At 54.7% G+C, this 24,885-nt stretch overlaps 1 protein-coding gene across 5 annotated transcripts in view; it reads left to right on the plus strand.

The window, feature by feature from the left end:
* Nucleotides 1–24,885, plus strand: part of SHANK2 (SH3 and multiple ankyrin repeat domains 2) — a 395,141-nt gene that overhangs the window by 11,023 nt on the left and 359,233 nt on the right. For 4 of the 5 annotated variants that reach the window (XM_075547967.1, XM_075547968.1, XM_075547969.1 and 1 more), the window contains exons 2-4: nucleotides 12,454–12,657; nucleotides 17,366–17,437; nucleotides 20,915–21,023. In XM_075547967.1, coding sequence (XP_075404082.1) covers nucleotides 12,454–12,657; nucleotides 17,366–17,437; nucleotides 20,915–21,023 — 385 coding nt within the window. The remainder of the gene's footprint in view (nucleotides 1–12,453; nucleotides 12,658–17,365; nucleotides 17,438–20,914; nucleotides 21,024–24,885) is intronic. The other variant, XM_075547971.1, reaches the window with a different exon arrangement.

A 24,885-nucleotide genomic window follows, 5' to 3' on the forward strand; every position in this document is an offset into this window, starting at 1 on the left:
CAGATTCTTAACCAGGAAATTGGTGAACAGTAAACTCTTTAAAGTCCAGGAGAACTCCCTGGGGCCCTGTGACAAAAGGCACCCGGAGAGTCCAGGCTGGTGGGTGAGGGAGCAGCTCGCCCTGCACGCTTGCTGAAGGCCTCTCTGAGAAAGGGTTTCAGCAGCGCTCTGTCTGTGTCGTAAGGCCTCTAGTCTGCACCGTCCTCTGCTCGACGTTCCTTTCAGAGTCTATCTCTGCAGGGGATTGTCCGGCATGCTGTGCACAAACGTCTGATCTTGTGCTTCGGCTTAGCTTCCATACCCACTGCCATCTCGCCGAGAAAATACTGTCTGGGAAACATGGCTCTTGCCTGTGAGGCTCACACACCCTCTAGCTTAGCTTTGTGAGCTCTGCGTTGTGGTGTGAGTGGTGGGGCTAAGAGGCCACTCGGGCGAGAGGGCAGAGACCCTGTCCTTGGCAGGTGCCCAGGCTGATAAGAACTTCCCAAGGGCTCAAGCAGAAAGAAAATGTTTTGAGAATGAGGATGGCAACAAATGTGCTTGACATGATGGATGGATGGATGGATTGTGATAAAAGCTGTACAAGCTCCCAATAAAATGATTTACAATCTTGGGGTGAGTCTCTTCTCAGCACCTTTGCGCTGAGGTTGTTGTTTCTTGACACACCCCCCGCCCACCTCACGCCCAGCAAGCTCATCTTAGGCTCTGCTTTGCTCACTGTTGTGTCTCTTTTCCTCACGGTCCTGCTCTCTGGCTGGCTGGGCAGCACGTCTACTGCGCAATTTCAGTGCAGCACTGGCCCTGCGGTCGCAGGCTCTGGCTCTCTCCAGTCCACAGTGCAACCTTCTGCCAGACGGATCACCCTGACTCGTTGTCTACCAAGTGCATGTGGGATCGAGTTGGAGTCCCCAAGCCGGACCTTCAGGGTCCCTGTCATTTCCACTGCTTCCTCCTGCAGCCAGACCACTCCTGGAGGTTCAGAGATGTTTTCTCTCTGGGAATTGGGGTTCAAGTGCTTCCCCTCCAGGAGACTGCAGATGGAGTGGGATGGGCTTCCTCTGCTGGACCTCCAGGCTCACAGTGAAGACTTCCAGTGTGCTGTGGAGTTAGTTGAATGACCTTGTGATTCCACTCCTCATTGCCCTGCTTCATCACTCGCTTCATCCCACCCTCACCCTGCACGGGCCAGGTCTGCTGCCCAAGACCTCTTCAATGCATCAAAGAGCAAGGACGCCATTACCAGGAGACCAAGATGCACCTGGGCCAAGCCATGGTCATTTCAGTAGCCTCACATGCCTGTGAAAGATGGACCGTGGATAAGGAAGGTCTTGGAATGGTGGTGCTGGTGATGGCTCGTGAAAGCACCATGGACAGCCAACAGGACAAACAGGTGTTTCTTGCAGAAGTACGGCCAGGACACTCTTTAGAAGCAAGGATGGTCAGACTTTGTGTCACGCGCTTTGGACGTGTTATCCAGAGACACCAGTCCCTGGCATCTTGGTCCAGCAGAGGGGCAGCAGAAGAGAGGGTGACCCTCGACAAGCTGGATAGACACCGGGGCTGCAATGAGGGGCTCACACATGAGGACCGTGCAGGACCGACGGACCGGGCAGTATCCTTCTGCTGTACATCAGGTCTCTACACTGACTTCTGCGCCACGGTCTCTGCATTCGCCTCGTGGGCTACCAGGAGATGAACACAGTGGCCTGAGAGAACAGCTGGCCAGAAGAATCCTTCTTATTGGTCAGGATGAAGAGGCTTCCATCGGCCATGGCATCAGAAAGACCAACCGCATGGTGGCTGCCATGGAGGGCCGGTACCAAGCAAGAGGACCCTCCATGAGAGGATACGATCCAGTGACCAAGGCCATGGGGCGGTACAGGACTGGGCCATGCTTCCCCTTGCTGTATGGACAGATGTGGAGTAGCCACGAGTCAGTTAACACAGCAGCCAACCACTGGGCCTCTGTGGCCAGCCTCTAGTCCTCTGCTGTGCGCTGGCCATTAAGAGAGGAAAATTAACTGGCCTCCATGGCATGCACGAGTTACTAGCAGACCCAGCCCGGGCCTCTCAGTGTAACCTCAGCTGGCTGATAGCCAGGGTCCACTCTGCAGCCTCTCAGATGTCACTAGGATGTGCCGTCTGCCCACCAAGCCCACCATCATGCCATGCCAAGGCTGTGCTGGGCACTTTGAAAGTTTAACAGCCAGTGCTGTTGGCATGGGACAAATGAATCCAGGGCCACTTTCAACCCCGTATCTCCGTGGGAGTCTGGAGCCACATACCCCTGCTCAGCTTGTCCTTGGGGTCAAGGTCACCAGACATCTCCTCCCTTCTGTTTAAATCCTTTCTATGTGGCTTCAAGTGTTGGCCGTGCCCTCACCCTCTGGGCCATGTCTGCTGCCACGTGCGTGGGTGCCAACGTGAGGCGTCTGTGCAGGGAGGAGGTGTTCTGTGATTGGCACAATTGTCTTCAGAAATGGCCCCATTGTGCTCCGCTCAGTCTGGGCCCTGCTGCTGTGTCAGCGGCGTGTGACTGCGCAGATGATAAATGAACAGCCAGAGCCCCTCCGACACCCCTTGGAAGGGCGTCTGCCGAGCGAGCTCTGGGTGATGAGGGGCCTTTTAAAATGCAGCATCAAGAGGGTGGGGGAGGGTGGCAGGACCCCGGCAATTGTGGAGGAAGTCTCTGAGGTGGAAGGCGCCTCTCTTCGGTGTGTTGCATGCTGGGAAGCCTGGATCAAGTGCAGTCTTTGGCCAGCTCTCGCTAAGCCACTTAGAAGCACCCATAGGGCTGGGCTGTCCCCCTCCCAGGGGCCTGGGTTTCCAGGTCAGGGTCTTGAGGATGACATGGATTGGGGAAGTGGTTCATACTGTCCCGTGAAACTCCCATGCCTCGTGGCTGCAGATCAAAACAGCCCTGTCTGAGAGGCTGGGGCTCCCCCTGGGCAGGGGTATGCTTCAGTGTGAGTAACATGGGTGTCCGTAAGTCACGGGAGGCACACAGCCCCAAAGCCAAATCATTCTGTGATCCACCACAGCTGCCCCGAGTCAGTTCACAACACATGCACGTCCTACCTTGGGCGCAAGCCACTCCAGGTGCTGGCGAGACCTGCCGTGGTCGCCTAACGTGCTCACACAGGGTGTCTGCCTCCCAGGCCAGCCTTCTTCCCACTGTGCCCAGCATCTTTCTGCTCCCAGCATCATGCCATGTGGAGTGGCCATGACAGATGTGGACCATCTGTGCCTCCTGCCCGTCCATCGCCAACCTCATCCTTCTTCCCAGAGTCTCTGAGCACTTGCGGGGTCTAGCCTCACATCAGGCAGTACACACCTGACTCTCCTGAACTGCTATGAACGTGGACCCCCGGCTCTCTTCCTCTCAGACCCGAGCTGGGCCACGAGTTTCCCTAATGGTGGAGCTTGCATCTCTTCACACAGCGGCACTGCCATGCCTCCCTCCGGATCATGCAAAAACCACACGGGACAAGGCATGAAGGATGCTCTCAGGTCAGAGCAGGCTTCAGTCGCTGGGAGCTCCAACCCCACCCCCCATTCCATGAAGCCCAGACTCCCATCTGTACTCTGGGATAGCATGTAGTAGGGATCCATGCGTTGGAGCTTCTGTCTGAGGCAGGCAGTGAGCTTCAGGTTCTGCAGAGAAAAATGCACCACCTGTGACTCAAAGCAGATCATGGTCTACAGTAAGCAGATGCTCATCACCCATGCCGAGAGAGAGGAAGACAGGAGGAGAAGGGCAGAGGGAGGGGGAGAGGGAGAGGGAGGGAGATAGAAATACAGAAAGCTTGATTCGCTGCGTCTCATAAGGAGTGAAGCTTCTACCTTTATTAGAACGTGGCTCTGTTTTGGCTTTGGGCCTCTCTGGGCACCAGGGGAAACTCTGAGGAACCAGAAGCTGCCTGAAGAAGCCCTAGGGGCATCCGGATGCCGGGGTGCTGTGGCCCTACTAAATGCAGGCTGATTGCAGCAGAGGAGGGAGGAGATGGTACTGACAGAGACACACCAAAGTGTGTGTCTTTAATATTTGGGGGGTGGGGGGAGTGTTCCACAGGGGTGCATTCTGAATTACCACACTCAGGATCCAGAGCTGGGACCAGACCCTACAGAGAAGGGGGACCTCAATACTGCTGGTGTCCCCAGGCAGTGTTCAGTAGCCCCCCTCTCCTACTGCTGGATGGAAGCTTTCCCTGCCTCATCTGAGCCCAAGATGAGCTTGTCAGGTGTGTTAGGCAGGGTTCTTTAGAGAAACAAAACCAGGGCACTGCTGGGTCCAAGGTCAAGGAAGCAGACAGCTGGGCAATGCAGGCAGAGTCCGCCCACAGGCAGCAGACAGCAGGGTGGGTCACTAACAACAGCTCAGGAGCTTAGGGAAGCAGGCCCAGGTAGCATATCAAACTCCAGCAATGCAAGACAACAGGATCCACCTGCCTCAAGCTCAAGCGATGCACACACCAGCAGCGTGTTGAAGCAGGTCACGAAGAAACCTCAAGCTCTAGCGACATGATCCACAAGTTGGCTGTCCCACGGGTAGTGGAGCGCACAGGTCAGGGCAGAGAATGAGCTAAAGCCACTGATCACCAGAGAGCAAGAGAGAGAGGGGTGGGCCTTACCGAGCCACTTATCTCTTTGCCCTCCAATCAAACTGCAATTTGATTAATCCCACATGTTCCTATTGGCCAGCTTGGTATATTCAACCTCCCCATCATGTCAGGAGACCAGGGAGAGGAAGCCAGTCGGATATTGGGCTTGAAGGTCCCCTTGCACCCAGGGGACTGCTGCATCCTGTGCGTGAAGCCATGCAGCTCCAGTCCAGACCGAGGAGGTGTTCAGAGAGTCAGGTCATCTCAGGGTTGCCTGATCCCACCTGCCTGGCAGGGGAAAGGGAAAGGGAAACTTCTCAAGGCAAAATCCAGGGCTGCTCCCAGTCTGCCGGTCAACCGGAGGTGCAGTGGAGAGAGGCTGGACAGAGCGAGCGTCAGCCAGAGTAGCTTGGCCACTGGTCTGTGGGACATCTCGCAACCCCTGAGGGCTGGTGGTGGGGGCTCCGGGTTCAGCTCAACCTGGGGCCAGGCCGAAGGGGCTCCAGCAAGACCAGGCTAGAAGAATAGCAGTGGGTGGTGAGAACAAGAGGAGGTGGGCCATGGGCTGATGGCAGGGGAAAGTGTTCTCTAAGGGAAGAAAGTGGGGCTACACCCTGGCCAGCCGTTCCCGGTGTCCCCTGGCTAGGGCTGAAGGGCCAGAGCTCTTGAGACACGGGTTGGATTGAGAAAAAGACCCGGTGGCTGGCAAGGAGTGAGATCAAGAGGGCTCAAGAGGGGCAAAGGTCAGCGTGGAGCATGTTGAAACCACCCAGGTGCAGTGATGGGTGGCCGCTGGACACATAAGGACTCACTCAGTGCCTGTAGATGGACGAGATGGGTGGGGGAGGGGTCCAAGGAGAGGGAAAGGCAGAGAGCATGCGTTGAATCTCTAGAACAGGCCCCGGACCTGCCATTGAGAATGAGAAGGAGGAGGGTGTGTGGATGGGGTGGGGGGAGGCTGGTTGTGATCAGTTCGGAATGGGTTGGGTTATTGATTTGGGTGTCACCCTTCAGTCATTATTACTTGGATTCTTCCTCTCTGAGTTGGCAACCCCTCCCCCCTTGATTTATCTGGTCTCGGTGCGCAAGGCCCAAGCGCGAGCTTGCGTCAAGCGAGCTGGGAAGAGTGATCTGTTGGATTTAGATGCTTGTTCCAAGTGGTTGTGAATTAGTTTGCTTTGGTCTGTGAATTACACGGGGGAGAGACCTTTGCCCGATGCAGTTGGCTGTTCTTTTGAGGATTGGCTCTTGAACATAGTCCCCGAGGCTCAATGATGGGATGAGAGGACATGGTGTTTCATAGCCCTCCTGGTTTGTGCCCTTAACACCCCCCCCCAGAGCTGTAGCTGAGATTAATATCCACCACATTGTGCCTGGGGGGCGGGGGTGGGGGGCGCAACCTCCCCCAACACCCGAACACTCTGAATTATAAGATTTTGTTTATGTTTAAGAGGTAATGATACTGCAGGGACCAGACTGCACTTCTTTAGAACAGAATTACTTGTCTTCCTGAGAACTGGGGATTGCAGTTTGTCCCCCTTGAACTGCAGCGCCTCATGTGGGGGCAGGTTTGTAAGTCATTGGGCCCTCAGAGTCCGGGGAGTATTTCCAATGATCTGCAAATGACCACATACAAACACCCCGGCGGGTTTCTCGGGGATTGTCTATCACGGCGTTTATATTCCGCTTGCACCGAGGGTGGGCGTGTGGGGCGTGAGGGAGAATGTGATGTGTCGCTTAGACAGCAGGAGCTCGGAGCCTGGCTCCGTTGCCTTGGAGTTGATTCTGACGCGTGGCCAGGCCCTGTGAACGGAGCAGGGCTCCCCCCAGGGGGGTTCAAAGGCTGGGGCCTCTCGGAAGGGAGTCATCTGGCTTGTCTTCCACAGCACCTCTGCCGGGACCCAATCCACCCACCTTCGAGCTAGTCCTTGAGCACTTGACCGTACGTGCCACTCAGGGGTTCCGGGAAGATTTGACTTGGGTTCGGATGACACCTCAATGACTTTCTCCATGGCGCCCACTGTCCTTATCTGGACAAGGGAGAACGGCGGAGAAGGATGCCTACTCCTGGCTGTTAAGAAGGTGGGCAGGTGAACGGACGTTCACATAAGCTCCGGAGTCTTAAGAGCGGATGGAGTCATGTCAACCCCCATTGTATCGTTGCAATCATGTTCGTATTCGCCATCCTTGACCAAGTCTTCTTCTCCATCCTTAGCCAGCCCCACTGGATCCTAAACCCCTTACGGGTTGGTTTGCGTTTGTCTAAAATGTTGTGGTTGTTTGGTGCCATCGAGTCGGTTCAGATTCTGAAGGACTCCGTGTACAGCTGGAGCACACCTCGCCTGGTCCTGCGCCACCCCCCCACTGGTGTCAGCTGACTAGAGAAACAAATCTCAGTACAGTTCAGCAGGTCTCACAGGAGCCCCCAGCTCCAGCGATGCCCGGCAAGGCTACCTGATCCATGGGTTGGCACAGCCTACAGGTAGTGCAGCACACGGATAAGGCAAAGGATGAGCTCAAGGGAGAAAGAGAGGAAGTTTCCAGAATCCTCGCAGGATGCCACGCCCACCAGGAGGCATTACCAGGCTGTGACCTGATGGACAGGCTAGACTCCACTCCTCCTCTTATTTTTCAGGTTGACGTGAGGTGACGTAAGGGCCACACCATTGTTGCAGCCACGTGTCCATCATCTGGTCAAGGGCTTTTCTCTTTCTCAGTGCCCCTCGACGCTACCCAGCATGATGTCCTTCTCCAGGGACTGGTCTCTGCTGACAACACGGCCAAAGGACAGGAGACCAAGTCTTACCATCCTCGCTTCTAAGGAGCGTTCCGACTGTCCTTCTTCTGAGAGAGTTTTTCTGGTGGTCTGTGGTGCACTGACCATTCCTTGCCAACGTCACCACCGTTGACATGCAGCAGCTCTTCCTTGGTTGTCCTCAGTTCCACTGCCAGCTTGCATGTGTGTCTGAGATGAATGAAGGGCCCTGCCTTGGGCCGTGGCCCTGTTTTTCGTGCAGGGAATAGAGGAGCAGCTGTATCGAGTGGTTTGCCTCAGGTGCCTCACCGGATACACTAGTGCTTAAGGTGTACGATTAACCCTTTTGATCCTCCAGGACCCTGCTCCTCCTTCTAGAAGGTTCTCAGTGGGGTGTTCCTGGCGGGTTTTCATGTGTGGTCATGTGGGTGGGCCAGACAGCTCTTGGTTGTGCAGGATGGCCATCGAGGATGGAGATTTGGCATCTGCCCTTGTCCCCCTGGGAAGCTATAACAAAGTATCAAAAAGTGCCTTAAAGTGAAGAGCTATTGCCTCACCATCTAAAGGCTGAATGCCGGGGTGTCTGGGGGGCACTCTCTCTGAAGGCTTTAGGGGTGAGTCAATCTCCCTTTCCCTCTCTTTTTGCCTGGTCCCTTCCAGTTTCAGGCAGACCCAGGTCTTCCCTGGCTGTGTGCATTGCTTCTACCTCCTCCCCCATGGTCACACAGCCATCTTCATCTGCCTTGATGTTACTACTCCTTCTATATGCACCCCCCCTTCAAAAAACACCCACCACGCTGTCGTCGAATCGATTCTGCCCACAGAGATCATCCCAGTCAGGGTACAACTGGTCCTGTGGGTTTCCAAGGCTGTAACTCTTCATGGGAGCGGACAGCCTCATCTTTCTCCCGAGGAGTGGCTGGTGGGTTTGAACTTCTGGCGTGTTGGTTAGCAGTTCATCCAGGCACCCACCATACTAAGGACATGGTCCGTATTTGGCTGGGCCCTGCCTACTGCAGGGTGACCTCATGCTGACGACACCGAGACCGTCTTCCAAGACCTTTGTTTATATCCCAGGTGGCACTCCCAGGTACCTGGGGTTGAGGTTCCATTAACAGCACCCCTGCACCCATCAACTCAGGGAGCTCTGTACCAGTCTCCTCATCCACCTGCAGAGCCGTTCACAGCTCCTGATGGTGCCGGGAGGTGGGTCCAGACAGGCATTCCTCTCAGCTCTTCCCTGTCTGTGGACCTTTCCTGCTGGTGACAGGAAGAAGCACAGGGACACATTGGCTTGGCATCTCAGAGGACATTGGCCGGAGAGCCACAGTGATGCCTGAGGCAGGAACTGGCCTGTGATCCACATGTCCTCCTGCTCACCTGAGACAGTGTCTCTGTTGTGTTCCAGGTCTCCAGAACAGGAATGGGGGTACCACTGGACACTGGGGGTGCTTGAGAGAACAGCTGACCACCAGCCAGCCCTGCGTGGTGCATAGAAGGGCTGGCCTCGGACATTGGAGCAGGACAAGGCTAAGGTTTCTGGGGTGGTGCTGAACCAGCCTTTGGGTTGAGTCAGGCTATTGTGTACCCCAACAAAGAGACAACACCTCCTCCCCCTCCAGGGCGCCTGCCCCCGCCCCTGCTGTGGAACTTTGATCCCAGGCTTATAACCAGGCCCACCTTTGTGTCGTGAAGGCTCTTCCAGTGGGGCAGCAAGGGATGCTGCACTTGGAGTACATTGGCCGCTAATGATCTTTGAAGCACTAAGGAGCAGACATTGCTTTGAAAACGAAGGTGTGCCCAGCCCCGGCCCTGGTCATTCCAATCACCTCATAGGCATGCGGAGGCATGATCGTTCATAAGGAAGAGTGGGAGAATCGACACATTTAAATTCTGGCATTGCTCAAGAAAATGGAACATACCGTGGACTGTCTGAAGAGTGAGCCTCCCTGGGTCGGAGGCAGGACAGCCCTCCAAAGCAGGGGTGGGGAGATGTCTCATGCAATTTGGACGTGTGGTCAGGAGAGACCAGTCCCCAGTGGAAGACAGCATGCTGGGTCAAGCGGAGGGGAGTGACAAAGCGGAAGACTCAAGGACACTAGTCAATGTGTGGGAATTACAGAATCTCCTGTCAACTTGATAAATCGCATGCTGGAGTGCAGACTAGCCTGTCAACTGGGTCACAGCCTGATGGTGCCTCCTTGTGAGCATGACCTTCTCATAAGAGGTCCTGGCATTACACCCCCCTTTACCTTCCTGACGAGCCACTTCCAGCCACGTGGATGGCAGCCAGAGCCCTGGAGATGCGTCCAGCGCCACTGGATTTTCAAGACTTTGCACCCACCAGCCTGCGATCTTCCTGCATTCTACATCATTGTGTGTGTCTGCAGAGGGAGTTATGGTCTAGTATCAGATTTATGGACTTGATCTGGACTGGGATGTGATGCTTGCTTCATAAGTAATTACTTTTTGATATGAAGCTCTCTCATATACATATGAGTGTCCCTGGATTTGTTTCTCTAGTCCACCACATTTCATGTCGAACACAGGCTGCAACAATGCGCTCGAATCAGCGGCTGTGTGGATGGAGCAAACATGGGAGGTGTTTCCTCCTGCTGTGGATGGGTCCCCACGCACTGGAGTGGATTCGGCAGCACCTAACATGGCAACACGTTTCCCCACATGGATCTTAATGCTTAGAGCAGCTTTAGGTTTGTGGGAAATGATTTGGGAAGTATCCAGTTCCCACACACCCCTCCACTTTCTGTGACACATTTGTTCCAATGGATGACCCAAGATGGATACATTGTTACCAGTGCAGGCCCACAGCTCGAGGGCTTGAGAAGCCATCCTCGTGCTTGGGGGCTGAGGGATGCATAACGTTTCTGGTGTCTGCCATCAGAGTATCCGGCAGGGTAGTGTCCCTGCCTGACGGATGCCCGTGCTCTTCCCCTCCCCCCTCCACTCAGCAGTCCTTCATTATTGCAGTTCAATGATGGAGAACGAGGAGCTGTGGGAGGAAGCTCTGGGCTGTGCAGAAGGCATGTGGGAACATTCCCAATGCCCTTGTGCATGTGGAATGGGCCCATGGTTGGTTCCGTGGCACCGTTGGCATGATGTCACTCTCCAGAAATGATCTTTTGTGGCCGTGGCCGTGGGTTCCCATTCAAGTCCTTTGCCTCTCTTTACCATTCTTGTTTCTCAGTACTCTCGCTGTCAGCATCCACCAGCGGGGTGTGAGGGCCATCCCATCTGAAATGCCACCCTCTGGACCCCCGCCATGATTCTTGGATGCTGCCACGCTGGTTGGCAGCAACTATGTCAACTCAAGATGTGGGGCAGATGCAGGCCCTCTGTTCCCACCCCTGACCCGCTGTCACAGGCTCTGTTGGAGGTCGTGCCAGTTATGACCCACAGATCGAAACCCTGCTTGGTGCTGTGCTGCCCTCACCACTGTTGCTGAGCCTGAGCTCAGGGTGGCAGCTGCTGTGTCCATCCATCTCCTGGAGGGCCTTCCTCCTTGTCGCTGCCCCTCCACTTTGCCAAGCACGATGTCCTTCTCCAGGGACCCGTCTCTCCTGATGACGTGTCTAAGTATGTGAGATACAGCCCTCCTCTAAGGAGCACGCAGGCCACACTTCTTCCTAGACAGGTGGGTTTGTCTTTTTAGAAGTCCGTGATATTTTCAATATTCTTCTTTGGTGCCAAACTTCACATCTGTAGATTCTTTCTCCTTCTTTATGCAATGTCCAACTTTCACATGCATATGATTGCAATGCGGAAGATCATGGCTGGGACCAGGCCCACCCTAGACCTCAAAGTGACATCCATGCCCTTCGATATTCTAAGAGGTCTTGGGTAGTGGTGGACCCGACACAACACGCCTTTGGATTGCTTGCCTGCTGCTTCCATGAGCACTGATTGTGGATCCAGGCAAGGCATCAATGTTGACGACTTCAACCTCTTCCCCATGTAATGCGATGTTACTGGGTGGTGAAGATGTAGGTCTGTGTTAGGGGAGGGGTGGCACTAATAATTTGGAAGCCCTGTGCAAGTGAGAGACCCATCATGAGGCCATCGCTCCTAATTATTGATGATTAATTGTCGATTAGCCGATAGCACCTGGTGAGCTCTGAGGCAGTGACGGGTTGGGCTCGCAGGGAGGGATGGCTGGGTCTCTGGTGTCTCTGTTGTGCCGACTTCAACTCCTGGCAGGGCCCAGGTGTGACAGGGGGAGACTTTGCCTGGTTCTGCGCCATCTGGGTGATGGCTGGCGAGGCCACGTCCCCTGTATGGCTCTGTGTCAGCTCTTCTCTCCGGGGGTCTCCTCAGTTTCAGCAAGGGCTCCTCCCTGGTGACCCATCCAAGGTGAAGGAGCCAAAATCTCGCCATTGCTGCTTCTGAGGGGCCTCTGGCTCCACACACCAGCCCCCTACTGGTTTCCTCCTTTTCCAACCTAACCCACACTCACTGCCACTGAGTCAACTCTGACTTGTGGCCTCCCCAGGACAGAGCAGCGGTGCCCCGAAGTATTTCCAAGATTGTCCGTCCTTCCTGGAGCAGAAAGCCTCTTTCTCCTGAGGAGAGGGGGGTGGTTTCCAATAGCTGATCTGTAGTTTCAGCCCAATGCCTAAGGCAGTGCTCCCCCAAGGGCCCTTCTTGCTGTGATCATTGGTGGGGCTGGTTGCTATTGAGTTGATCCTGGCCCATAGCAAGCCCAAGCGCAAAGGAACAGAATGGCTCTGGGTCCTGCTCCACCCTCACCACTGTGCTGGAGCCCATCCAAGCAGCTCCTGTGTGAACCCCTCTTGTCAAAGGTCTGCTTCTTTAGCGCTGCCCCCCACAGCTGTACCAAGGGTAGTCAGTCGGGCTGCTAACTGCAAGGTCGCAGTTCAAAACCACCAGCAGCTCCTCAGGAGAAAGACAAGGCTTTCTACTCCTATAAAGAGTCCCACTCTGTCCTGTAGGGTTGATGGAGTCAGGCGTGTACTCACGAAACCAGGGGGACAGAACAAGAATGTCCCCTCTAAGCATGTGCTGGAGTGGACACCCCCCAGCGTCTGAGCCCACCAGCCCCTGTCCCTTCCCTCTCTGCAGAAATGCATTCGCTTCAACCCAGACGCCACGGTGTGGATGGCCAAGCAGAGGGTCCTGTGCACGCTGAACCAGAGCCTCAAGGATGTGCTCAACTACGGGCTCTTCCAGCCGGCCAGCAACGGGCGCGACGGCAAGTTCCTGGACGAGGAGCGGCTGCTGCGGGAGTACCCGCAGCCCGAGGGCAAGGGCGTGCCCTCACTGGAGGTACCCGAGCCCACAGGAAAGAGGGCGGGGCCCCAAGGCCACTTTTGATTGGGATTAAACCTGGGGGGTCGGGGGCAGGTGTTTCAACAGCTCTGGGGGTGCAGTGGGCTGCAGTCAGCTAGGTCAGCCAGTGGACACCACCAGCCACTCCATGGGGAAAGACGAGGTTTACTGCTCCCGCCTGCCTGACAGCCTGGGAAGCCCACCGGGCCGCTCTACCCTGTGCTGTAGGCTCGCTGTGAGTCAGAATCAACCTGATGGAGTGAGTTTGAGTTTTCAGACAACAGCCTGGGAAGCCCACCTGGCCGCTCTACCCTGTCCTCTAGCAGCATCGTGAGTTGGGATGGGTTCGATGACAGTGAATTTGTTTTGGGTTTTTTGGGTGCAGAAATAAGCATGGAAAACAAACCACCGCCTTCAAGCTTGTAGGACAGCCTCCTGGCAAGTTAGTGAAGCGGGGGTTGGGGGGGGAGAGGGGCTGTCGATCTGCCCCAGGAAGGTTTCCAAGGCTCTAGAGCTTTATGGAAGCCACCAGACTCCTCTTGGAAAATAACCTCCATGTTTAAAAAAAAAAGTTTGGAGTCTTGACCCACCCACTGCCGTCATGTTGTTTCCCACCCCATGCGGGGCTTCTGAAGACTTCAGTCCTCACAGGAGCTGACCACCTCCTCGTTCTCCTGCAGAGTGGCTGGTGGGTTTGAACAGCCAACCTGGTGGCTGACAGCCCAGGGCCTGACCCACAGCGTCACCAGGGCTCCCCCGAGGTCGTGCTGCAGCAGCTCATTGTGTTTGTAAATGGTTGGGTACTTCCTACACATGTGCAGTCTCCGTGGGAGCAGTGGGCCCCTTGCCCAGGGGCTGATCTCTCCCTGGCACGTGTCCACAGTAGGGTGAGACCAGGTGTGACCATCCTTGTCTCTAAGGCAGTGGTTCTCAACCTGTGGGTCGCGACCCCCTTGGGGGGTTGAAAGACCCTTTCACAGGGGTTGCCCGATTCATAATAGTAGCAAAATGACAGTGATGAAGTAGCCACAAAAATAATTTTATGGCTGGGGTTCACCACCACATGAGGAACTGTATTCAAGGGTCACAGCATTAGGGAGGTTGAGAACCACTGCTCTAAGGGGACATGTGGCCCTCGGTTGCATGGTACCCTGTTATTGTGCCCAAAGCCCACGACTCTTGAGCTGACCACACTCGTAGTGACTTCCCGGGACACGCAGAGTGGCTCCACAGGGTTTCTGAGACCACCAATCTCGACAGGAGCAGCCAGCCTTGCCTTGTCCCTTGGAGCAGCTGGGGGTGTGAGCTGACCTTTCTGTTAGTAGCCTGACCCCGAGCCCACAATGCCTCCAGGACTCCCTATTATCCAATGCTCTGATTGAGATTCAGTCATGCTGAGAGACTGAGGGTGTGGCTGGCATTGGGACAGCGGGTGGGCTCTGTGGGGCTCTCAGCAGCCAGCAAGGAGCTGAGGCTACAGAGCTCCTGGGCATGAGTGGGGTTAACGTGGTGCCTGTGCCACAGGCCTGGGCAGCTCCAGCTCCTGTTGACGTTGGGCCCTTGCAGGGTGGGGGCGGGGGGCATCATGAGAAGCCCGCGTGGCTCAGGGGGTCAGTCTGGTGTGGTCTGTCCCCTGGGGGACAGGCAGGCAGGGAGGAATCTCCCCTGAGGGGCTGGAGCAGGATGGAGTGGTCCCTTGTGTTCCTGGAGTCGCCGTGACTCAGGACCGACAGGGCGGCACTTGCAGCCACAACAAGTATTGGGTGCATGTGTGTCTGGATTCCCATCACTCTGTCATGTCAGAGCTGCTTTGGGACAGCAAGGACAGCAGAGTCCCATTGGTCTTGCTCATTCCCCACTGGGATTTCTCTGTGACCAGCATCCCGTGTCCCTGTGACACATCCGTGATGGTGGATGAGCCCGTGTTGGTGGCCCCCTGTTTCCTCCACCCTGATCTACATCAGGGTTCCCTCCGTGGGTGCCCAGGCCTGTGAAGTTTGAAAGATGCATGGTGCCCTGTGCCCGTGTCCCCACCACCCAGTACAGTGTCAGCGTGCTGGAGGTGCCCCATAACACAGCCGTTCACTATCCCTCTCCACGATGCCTGGCGACCCCCTTCTCTTTGCTCTCCATATGGATTTGCTTCTAGCAGAATGCCATAGTTTGGAAGCATACGTGTTTTGATTTTTTTTTTATGATGCAGAAAAAATGTCCACCGAGTGGCATTCCTTTTGAATTTCCCATGTTGGCCATGAGGTGCTGGCTTTGGGAACCTCCCCGGGGTTGCTGGTAGTGAAGTCTGGGTCAGTGAGCTGCTAGGTGGTGACCTCTGAGTGTGATGGGATAAGAGGACCACATCCCCCGAAGGGTGGGAGGTTCGGGTCCACCCAGAGGCACCAAAGAGGAAAGGCCAGGTGATCTTCGGAAGAAGCAACTGCTGAGCTCTTTTCAGAGCCTGGTCCGCTCTGGCACAATCAGGGTGCCGCGACTCAGTCAACACAACCATTCGTTAATTAGTTGAGTTTTATATTTATTTTTTCAATGAATTGGTTGACTAAACCCAAGTGGAGACTTTGGTAGCTGACCCCCTCCCTCTTTCAGACCACAACCATACTGGTGGGAATCCTCAGCAGGGCCCAGACATCATCCTCTCTGCTGAACTCTGGGTGGGCATCACGGCTGTCTCATTCAAGCCCTGGAAACCAACCCCCAGCATCAGTCCTGCAGACAAGGTGCTACGTTTGCCTGGGAATCGCCCTTTTCTGTGGGATGGGAGGAAAGGGACACAAGGTCTCCTCTCCCGCAGCTTTACACCAGGCCATAGTCCCAGCTCACGGACCACCCCTATCGCCTCCACATTGCCTCTCCTCTCACCTGGACATGGAATGTTAAGTCCCCAAGGGCGTGGGGAAGCAGAGAGGACATGGCCTCTGTCCAGCCCCCTGCTGTGCCAGGATACCCTGTGAGGTGTGTCTTTATCCCCAGGAGGCCGATGAGGAAGCTGAAGGTTGAGAACAGAGGAGGGCCTGTCCCAGTAGAGTGGCAGAAGACTGGGACTTTGTTCAAAATCCAGCTCCCTTTGCCCAGCACCCAGGGTCCCTCAGTGAGGAAGGAAGGTCCGAGCAGGAGCGTGCCTGAAAGGACCATGGCCTGCCAGAATAATGACCAAATCTCGGTGGTAAGAAGTACGTCCAGAATGCCCCTGCCCTTCAAGAATGGGCAGGCATCATCTCGGGCACTGTGGCATGTGACCCATATGGACTGGCTCTGGAGAAGGACCGCGCGCTGAGTCAAGTAGAGGGGCAGCGAGGAAGAGGAAGGCCCCCGATAAGATGGGCTGGGACATGAGAACGCTTGTGAGGCCGGTGCAGGCCGGGTGGCATCTGGTTCTGTTGGACATCGGGTGCTGTGAGTCAGCACCGACTGGACAGTGCCTGACGACACGTGTGGTGCTGTCCCTGGGCACTGTGCAGGGTTAATGCGCTTAGCTGCTCATCCAATGAATGAAGGTTTGAGACACCCCAAGGCACCTGGGAAGAAAGGCCTGGTGACCTGGTTCCAAAGCACCGGCCCTGGGACATGCTGCGGAGGCCGGTTCTGCTATGACACAGATGGGGTGCTGGGGGCCAAGCAGCCTGGACAGTGCTGCCCACTGTGGGCTGAAGAATGCCTCCCAAGCCCCCTCCCTCTGCAGTACCCCCTGCACTGTGCAAGACCTGAGGGGAGGGGCAGCCAGGGGGGAGCATCCAGGTGTCAGGCAGAAGCCACAAGACTGGGATACAAAGAATCAATCCAGTGACACTCCTATAGGTGTAAGAAACAGCTTTCTATTGAGTAATTATAGATCAAGAAAACATCCCAGCCCAGTACAACTTAAATCTGTAAGTCCGGTACTAGCCCACAGTCCCTCTTTAGACTCAAGCCCATGAGCAAATGCCGGAAGACCACATGCCCATGGTTGCAGGCAAGTCATGTGGCTCCAGTGGTGGTGGTAACTTCCCAGGGGTCGGGCAGCAATCAGGTCCACCAGCAGGAAGGGGAAGGCAGAGAGAAGGGAGGTTCCCAGGACCTCCCTTAGGAGAAGGCCACGCCCACAAGGAGGTACCATCAAGCCTGTGACCTGATTGACAGGCTGAACACCACCTCTCCACTTTATATACCTTCAAGTGGACATGAAATTAAAACTCCCACATCACCGTTTTCCTCTCGGGCTCGCTCCCCTGGCCTCAGCAGGATGTGCTGCCTGTTTCCAGTTCAGAGGAGCCGGCGCTGCTGTGGGGGACAAGCAGACGGAGGTGCCCCGGCCCTGGGCTCCTCCCCATGCAGAGTCTAAACCGTGCAGCACACGGTTGGTGTCCTGGGATAAGGAGCCCCTGTGCGGGGCAGCGCCCGGCTGGCTGGTGACAAACGCCATGCTGGTGGCTGGTGGGTCCGCTGACAGCCAGACACCATCAGCTACTGCGCCAAGGGGTGGCATCAGGGCACAGCCTGCCATGCCCTCTCCCTGAGGTCCCTCCTGTGTCTTTTCGCGGCCCATTTGTGGGATTACTGCAGCAGGGCGGTAAATTCTCATGGTGTCTTAGGCTCTTGCAGTGAAGTGTGTGTGTCGGAGGTTGACCGTGGAGTCCGTCTTCAGGGAGATGCTAATTTTCCCCCCAACAGCCATGTGAATTATTTACTTGTTTTTTTTCTATTTCTGTGCCAGTTCCGGTACAAGAAGCGGGTATATAAACAAGCCAATCTCGACGAGAAACAGTTGACCAAGCTTCACACAAAGGTAGGTGGGGGGTGTGCTGTGCTGGGGTGTCCACTCTCGGCACAGTGTCTTCTGTCCTGCAAGGCTCTTGGAGCAAAGGGCTCTTCTTCCATCAAACAGGCACTGGGCACCAGCTGTGCCCTGAGTCCCTGGCAACCCTTCCTGTGCTTGGCTGATCACTGAAAGGTAGGTGTTTGGTGGTCAACTGCTAAAAAATTGGCCGCTGACATAGAAGCCCCTGTGGCAGCATAGTGGTTGTGCATTGGGCTGCTAACTGCAAGGTCAGCAGTTTCAAACCACCACTGGCTCTTAGGGAGAAAGAGGAGGCTTTCTTCTACCATAATGACGAGCAATCTCAGAAACGCACAGGGACAGCTGTACCCTGTCCCATGGGGCCTCTCTGAATCAGCTTCAGCTGATGGCAATGACAATTCTGTGTGGACACACTGGGGTGGGGAGATGCCACCAAGAGTCACAATCAAGTGGATGACAACGGCTTGCTTTTTAGTTGAGTTGCTATGCCCATGAAGGAGCCCTGTGGTGTAGCGGGCTATGTGTTAGGCTTCGAGCCAGAAAGTCAGCAGTTCAAAACCAGCAGCCACTCTTTGGGAGAAATATGAGGCTTTTGACTCCTCTGAAGAGTTGCAGTCTGGGAAACCCAGGCCGTCAGTTCTATCTTGGCCCATAGGCTTGGTCGCTATGAGTTGGAATGGGTGTGAATGCAGTGAGTTTGGTACGTCAGTGGAGGACAGCATTTTAATGCTTTTTTCCTCTTGCATCTGTAAAAAAATAATGACTACTGCAAAAGTGCTGGTTACATAAAATTACACCAAGGTAGGCGTGCAAGTGGCACCCCAGGGAGTAAAGAAGGGAGGTGTGTTAGTCCGGGTGGACTAGAGAAACAAATTCATAGACACTCACATGTGTATAAGAAAGAGCTGTATATAAAGAGCAATTGTACATTAAGAAAACAGCCCAGCCCAGTCCGGATCAAGTCCCTAGCCCGATACTAGCCCATATGTCTGATACCAGTCTATAAAGTCCTCTTCAGACTCACGTAACACATGCAATGATGCCGAATGCAGGAAGATCACAGGCCAATAGGTTGGAGGTCTTGTGGATCCGGTGGCTGACGCGGGTGGTCTTCACATGGTTCCTTTAGGTTCAAAACTCTGACTGCCTCAGGGTAGTTTCATGTGGCTTCTCAGAAATGTCTCGCAGGGAGTGAGTCGGTGTCCCGCCTCCAGCAAGCTCTTTATCTCTTTGCCCTGATACCTTATTGACAGGCTAAACTTCACCCCTTCACTCTTGATCCTCAAGTTGACAGCAGATTCTGTAACTACCACAGGAGGCTATCAGAAAGGATGTGGCTGTGGTACCTGGAGCGCTGGTGTTTGTCTGCACATACTGTGTCTTGTCTGTATCTATGCACAATGGGCTGCTGACAGAGGCGGGCAGTGTGGGGAAGGTCAGGCCAGGGGAGGCAGTGGGCCTCGCCCGGTGCAGCAGGCAGCCCAGGCTGAATGGCCAGGCACCGGCTGTGCTGTCGTGGCCGATGGTGGTCAGAGCACGGAAAGGGTTTCCCTGGGTTGCGTTGTGTCCTGGAGAGATGCCTGCGGTGCCAATTCCCTCTGGCACTGGGCTGTCTCTGTTGTTTCCCGGGCAGCATTAGCCCAGGCTGTGAGATTCACACCAAGGGAGCAAGGGAGCAAGCCCACTGTGCCACGCCACCTGAAGACCACGCAGAACCAGACACTCAGGAAGCAAGTGCCTCCTGCGAGAGCAGCCACAGGCAAAGAGCCTTCCCCTAGAACTGGTACTCTGTGTGTGTGTCTAGCTGCCCAGTGGTGAGAAAATAGATTTCCGTTTGTGAAGACCACCCCCTTGTGGTACTTCTGTCTTAGCAGCAATAGATCACCAACACCCCCAACATCCCCCTTCAAGGCGGAGCGGCCAGGGAGAACACTGTTGATTTTGCATTGAGCCCCTCAGTGATTGGGTGCTGCCTCTGCCCGTGGGGCCGTCGAATGAGCAACCCCCTCGTTGGAGAGATGGGCCGTGCTCCCCTGGGGCAGAGCGGAACCATTCCACTGGGTCCCCTCTGCCAGACTCTTCTGCACATCGCCAAGTCTTTGTCCTGAAGGGTGGTAGTGAGTGGGTTCAAACCACTGGCCTTCTGGTTAGCAGCTGAGAGCTTAACCACGGTGCCACCAGGGCTACAGCTTTATCAATGCACTGAAAACCCACAACTGAGTCCCTGGCCATCAGCCAGTGCTAACTCCTACAGGCCCTGTGGGACAGAGTACAGTTAACTGCCCCGGCTGGCTCCCCAAGGTGTAATCCCTCGGTTAGCACTGGCTGCTCATTCTAAGTCAGGAGTTCAAGCCCGTCCGCTGCTCCCATGGAGAAAGATGAGGCCGCATGTCCCTGTAAACATGGGGTCACTGAAGACAGGGTTGTCATGAGTTGAAATAGATTCCATAGCAGTGCTTTCTAAACGTTTTGATTTTAAACTTTGTACTAGCAGAGTGCTGCCCCTTTCTCCCCAGAGCAGGGGGAAAGGGATGTTCTAGCCCCTGGCTTTGCTCTTGGCAGCCAAGAACTTGACTGCTGCACCACCAGGGCACCTCTTTTAGAGGTGAACCCCCAAAACTCTGCTGCTGGGCTCCTGAGGCTGTCAGTCTTTCCAGGAACACACAGCCTCGTTGTGCTACCACGGAGCGGCTGGTGGGTTTGAACTGCCGACATAGCTGTTAGCAACCCTAAACATAGCTGACATTTCAACCCAAGCTCACTCACCGCTAGAGAGTGGATGCCGACTCACAGCCATCGCATAGGACAGAGTAGAGCCCCCCCCTGTGAGGGTCTCAGGCTGACGGTCAATCTTTATCATCTTCCCCAAAGGCGCGGCTCATAGGTTCAAAGTTCAGCGCATACCTCACCAGGACTCCTTAGCTGACATTTCAAAACCCAAATCTCCACACTTGGCGCCATGGAGTTGATGCTGACTGATAACGGCCTTCTAGAACAGGGCAGTCTTTCCCCTGAGGGGGAGTGGAAATCTCCATCTGTCTCCCTAGGAGCAGCGGATGGTTTTGAACGGCTGACCTCAGTGGTTAGCAGTCCAACATGTGACCACTTTGCCACCAGCCGAGATTAGCCATGGATACTGGTGCAGTGTCTCCCCGGCAGAGGCGGGTCAGGCGTTCTCCTAAGCTCTTCTGGAGCACGGTGGCAGCGTAGTTCTGGGTCAAGGCAGGGGGCGGTGCAGGGTTTGAAGTTCACACACAAGGAGGCCTGACTGAGCTCAAATCAGCGCCTCTCCACACTTGGCCTGGAGGCTTCCAAACATAGAAAGTGGGGACCCAGTGGGGGGGGGGTGTCCTCACTAGTACAGCCTGAGGGAGGCAGGCCAGAGCACACCCAGGCCTTCACCATCCAGGGCCTGGCACCCTCCAGGCATTGCTGGTATAACTGTCACCCCACGCTTCCCTTCAGACCAACCTGAGGAAGTTCATGGACCAGATCCAGCATGGCTCAGTGGACAAGGTCGTCAAGATGCTGGACCGCGGCCTGGACCCCAATTTCCACGACCTGGAGACCGGAGGTGGGTGTCCGGATCTGGTGTTGGTTTGGGGTTGCAATTCTGTCATTCCTATTGGGCTGCTAACTGCGAGGTCAGCAGTTTGAAACCACCAGCTGCCCCTGGAGAGAGAGATGAGGCTTTCTACTCCCGTAAAGAGTTACAGTTCCAGAAACCCACCCACCGGGGTGGCTCCACCCTGTCCTGTAGGGGTTCTGTGAGTGGGCATCCACTCGGTTGCGGGCATTTAGTTACACTGGGCCTTAGGACTGCTCCCCGGCTGCTCTGGTCTGTGAGTTCTGGACGAGGGTCAGGGGCTGAGCCTCTGAGTTGGGGCCCTAGTTCTTGACGTTTGAGGAAATGAGCCTGCGTGAACACCTGTGTGAGAGTCTCCAGGGGCTGCGGGCACAGATACAGCACAGAGCGATGCTTTGAACACACAGGGATGCTTTCTCTCATGGTGGAGAGGGGGGTGCTGTAAGTCCACGTCCAAGGTACCAGCTCCAAGGGAAGCCTCTCTCTCTCTCTCTCTTTATCTGCCAGACCTAGGGGAAGTCTCTTTCTCTCTCTGCCAGACGTAGGGGAAGCCTTTCTGTCTCTCTCTGTCTCTGTCTCTGCCAGACCTACGGGAAGTTTCTCTCTCTCTCTCTCTCTCTCTCTCTCTCTCTCTCTCTCTCTCTCTCTCTCTCTCTCTCTCTCTCTCTCTCTCTGCCAGACCTAGGGGAAGTCTCTCTCTGTCTGTCTGTCTCTCTCTGCCAGACCTAGGGGAAGTGTCTCAGTCTCTCTCTCTCTCTCTCTCTCTCTCTCTCTCTCTCTCTCTCTCTCTCTCTCTCTCTCTCTCTCTCTCTCTCTCTCTGCCAGCCCTTGCGTAAGGCCCTTGTCTTCAGTTTCTGTCCCTTGGCTTGTTAGCCATCACCTATTGACACCTACCTGTGTCCCTGGGCCGAGGCGGCTCTTTGGACATCTCATCAAGAACGGGCATCGTGCGCACCCCCCGTGGACTGTAAATGTCGTTGTTGGGTATCCCTCAGTCAGCTCCGACTCGAGGCCACCCAGCATGTAACAGGAGACACTGCCCAGTCCCGCCCATCCTCACGTGGCTGTGTTTGAGCCCAGGGCATCCTTGAGGACATTAGTATTTTTCGATGCTCCTCTACCTTCACCAGCGCCACATTCTTCCGGGGGACTGATCTCCCCCAGCAGCATGTCCAGAGCACATGAGATGAAGTCCTGCCATCCTTGCCTCTAAGGGACATTCTGGCCATACTTCAAGGACAGGTTTGTCTGGTCATCCACGGTCCTTTCAATATTTTCTCTCAGCACCATAATTGGATGGCATCCATTCTTCATCAGTCCTTCGTATCCCATGTCCAACCTTCACATGCATAGGGGATGACTGAAGATCCCACGGCTCGGGTCGGATGCACCGTAGTCCTCAGCGACGCCTCCTCCATGAGCACTGACCGTGCACCCAAGGGACATGAAACCCTGACAACTTGAGCCCATTCCCCATTCATCTCCACGTCGCCTGCGGGTCCAAGTGTGAGGACTGTGGTTTTCTTTCCAGGAGGTGTGAGTGCAAGCGAGCTGCACATTGCAGGCCACTGACAAGCCTGCCTCCGATTCTGAGGCCATGTGTGTCTTCTTGCAGTCCAGATTCTTGGATCATGTGCTCCGTTTGCAGATGGAGCACATAGGGTGGAAGTAGACAAGCTCACAGACACCGTGAACTAAGATAACACTCCTCGCCCCTCCCCACTGCTGCAGTCCCTTGGCTGTCCCGGAGAGCTCCTATTTATTCTTCAAGTCCCCTTGTTAGAAGCACCCTCTCATGGGCTGACGACAGAGGGTGCTCATGAGAGCACTGCTAGTAACCAGGGAATGCAGGAGACCTGTCTACCAGATGGACAGACCAGGAGCCAGCACATGAGCCTGCACAGGCCCAGTGGGGGCTAGTTCATAGGGCTGCGGGCTTGTCACCCCTGTCCCCAAGTAAGACCGCAGAGGGATGGGGTGATGTCATCAGCCCAGAGTTAGGACTCCAGCACCCCAATACCATGCTCCTTCTTGAATCAACAGCCATCTAGGGATCAGACTTCTAGGACTGCCTCATCCAGGCTAACTCCGGAGTGGATGTTTCCCACTGGGATCCATCTGTGTGCAACGTGTCCCAGTCCAGTTACTGTCTAAACAGAAGCTCTGGGGAGCCTTGATGCAGTGGCCAGTTGCTCACTTCAGGGTCAATGGTTCAAACCCACCAATCCCTAGTGGGAAGAAGATGAGGCGGTCTGCTCCCATAAAGATGGACAGCCTTGGAAACCCGATGGGGCGGTCTATTCTATCCTCAAGGGCTGTTGTGAGTTGACTTCAACACAAGGGCAGAAGGGCTTCTTTTGTTCAGTGTTGATTTCTGTGGGTGATGGAAAGTTGCCTGTTGTCATTTCTTAATTCACTTGCTTTTCTATAATGTAACCAAAAAAAAAAACCAACTCCCTCCCTTGGAGTACATTTCAAACCACAACAACCCTATAATAATCCAACCAAATCCAATCCAACTCAATCCAACCCAACCCAACCCTAACCCCAATCCAACCCAACCCAACCTAACCCTAACCCCAATCCAACCCAATCCAACCCAACCCAATCCAACCCAAACACAACACAACCTTAACCCCAACCCAACCCTAACCCAACCCAACCCAACACCCCTTGCCATCGAGTCCATTCCAATTCTCAGTGACCCTGTAACAAACCAACTCAATCCAACCCCCTGCATGGGATATTGGCCGGGTTGGTTAGTGGGTGAGAACATCAACTCTGAATTCCCAGTTCTTCTTTTCCTTTGAACTTTTTTGTTTGTTTGTTTTTGTTTTTAAATCATTTTATTGGAGGCTCATACAACTTTTATCACAATCCATACATACATCCATTGTGTCAAGCACATTTGTACATTTGTTGCCATCATCATTCTCAAAACATTTGCTTTCTACTTGAGCCCTTGGTATCAGCTCCTCATTTTACCCTCCCTCTCCACTCCTCCCTCCCTCATGAACCCTTGATAATTTATAAATGATTATTTTGTCATATCTTATACTGTCTAATGTCTCCCTTCACCTACTTTCCTGTTGTCTGTCCCCCATGGAGAAGATTATATGTAGATCCCTGTAATCAGTTCCCCCTTTCCATCCCACCCTCCCAGTATTGCCACTCTCACCACTGGTCCTGAAGAGATCATCCGTTCTGGATACCCTGTGTTTCCAGTTCCTATCTGTACTAGTGTTCATCCTCTGGTCTAGCCAGATTTGTAAGGTAGAATTGTGATCATGGTAGTGGGGAGAAGGGGAGAGGACGCATTTAGGAAGTAGAGGAAAGTTGTGTGTTTATTTCTTCTTCTTTTTTTTTTTTTTTGAGATGCAAAAGCGGCAAAAGGAGTTTATTAGCTGGCTCGAGCTAGGGCTTCCTCCCTCCGCTGCCCGGCACAGCGTGGACGCAGCTTCCAAAGGGAATCAGCCAAAAGTTGTGTGTTTCATCATTGCTTCATTGCACCCTGACTGACTCGTCTCTTCCCTGTGACCCTTCTGTATGGAGTATCTATAGAGCAAATTGGTTCTGCATCCCACCACGTGCACACACCATTTCATGATATTGGTTGCAAACTCCTACCACACACCCTTCCTCTCCGTTGCCTCTCCAGGGTTCTCGTTCCCACTCCTCCTCCTCTCCCGACTCTGGCTGCCTCCTGAGCCGCTTCTCTGGGCAGCTGTGGCCCTTTGAGCTCTTCGGTTTGATGGTGTTTAGGAGTGCTTATTTCCCTGGGTTACTGCTCACCTCATAGGCCTGTGTACCTTTGGGTCAGAGGGTGCGTTCAGTCCCCGACTGATGGGGT

The sequence above is a fragment of the Tenrec ecaudatus genome, chromosome 4, assembly GCF_050624435.1.
Source record: "Tenrec ecaudatus isolate mTenEca1 chromosome 4, mTenEca1.hap1, whole genome shotgun sequence".
Lineage (NCBI taxonomy): Eukaryota > Metazoa > Chordata > Mammalia > Afrosoricida > Tenrecidae > Tenrec > Tenrec ecaudatus.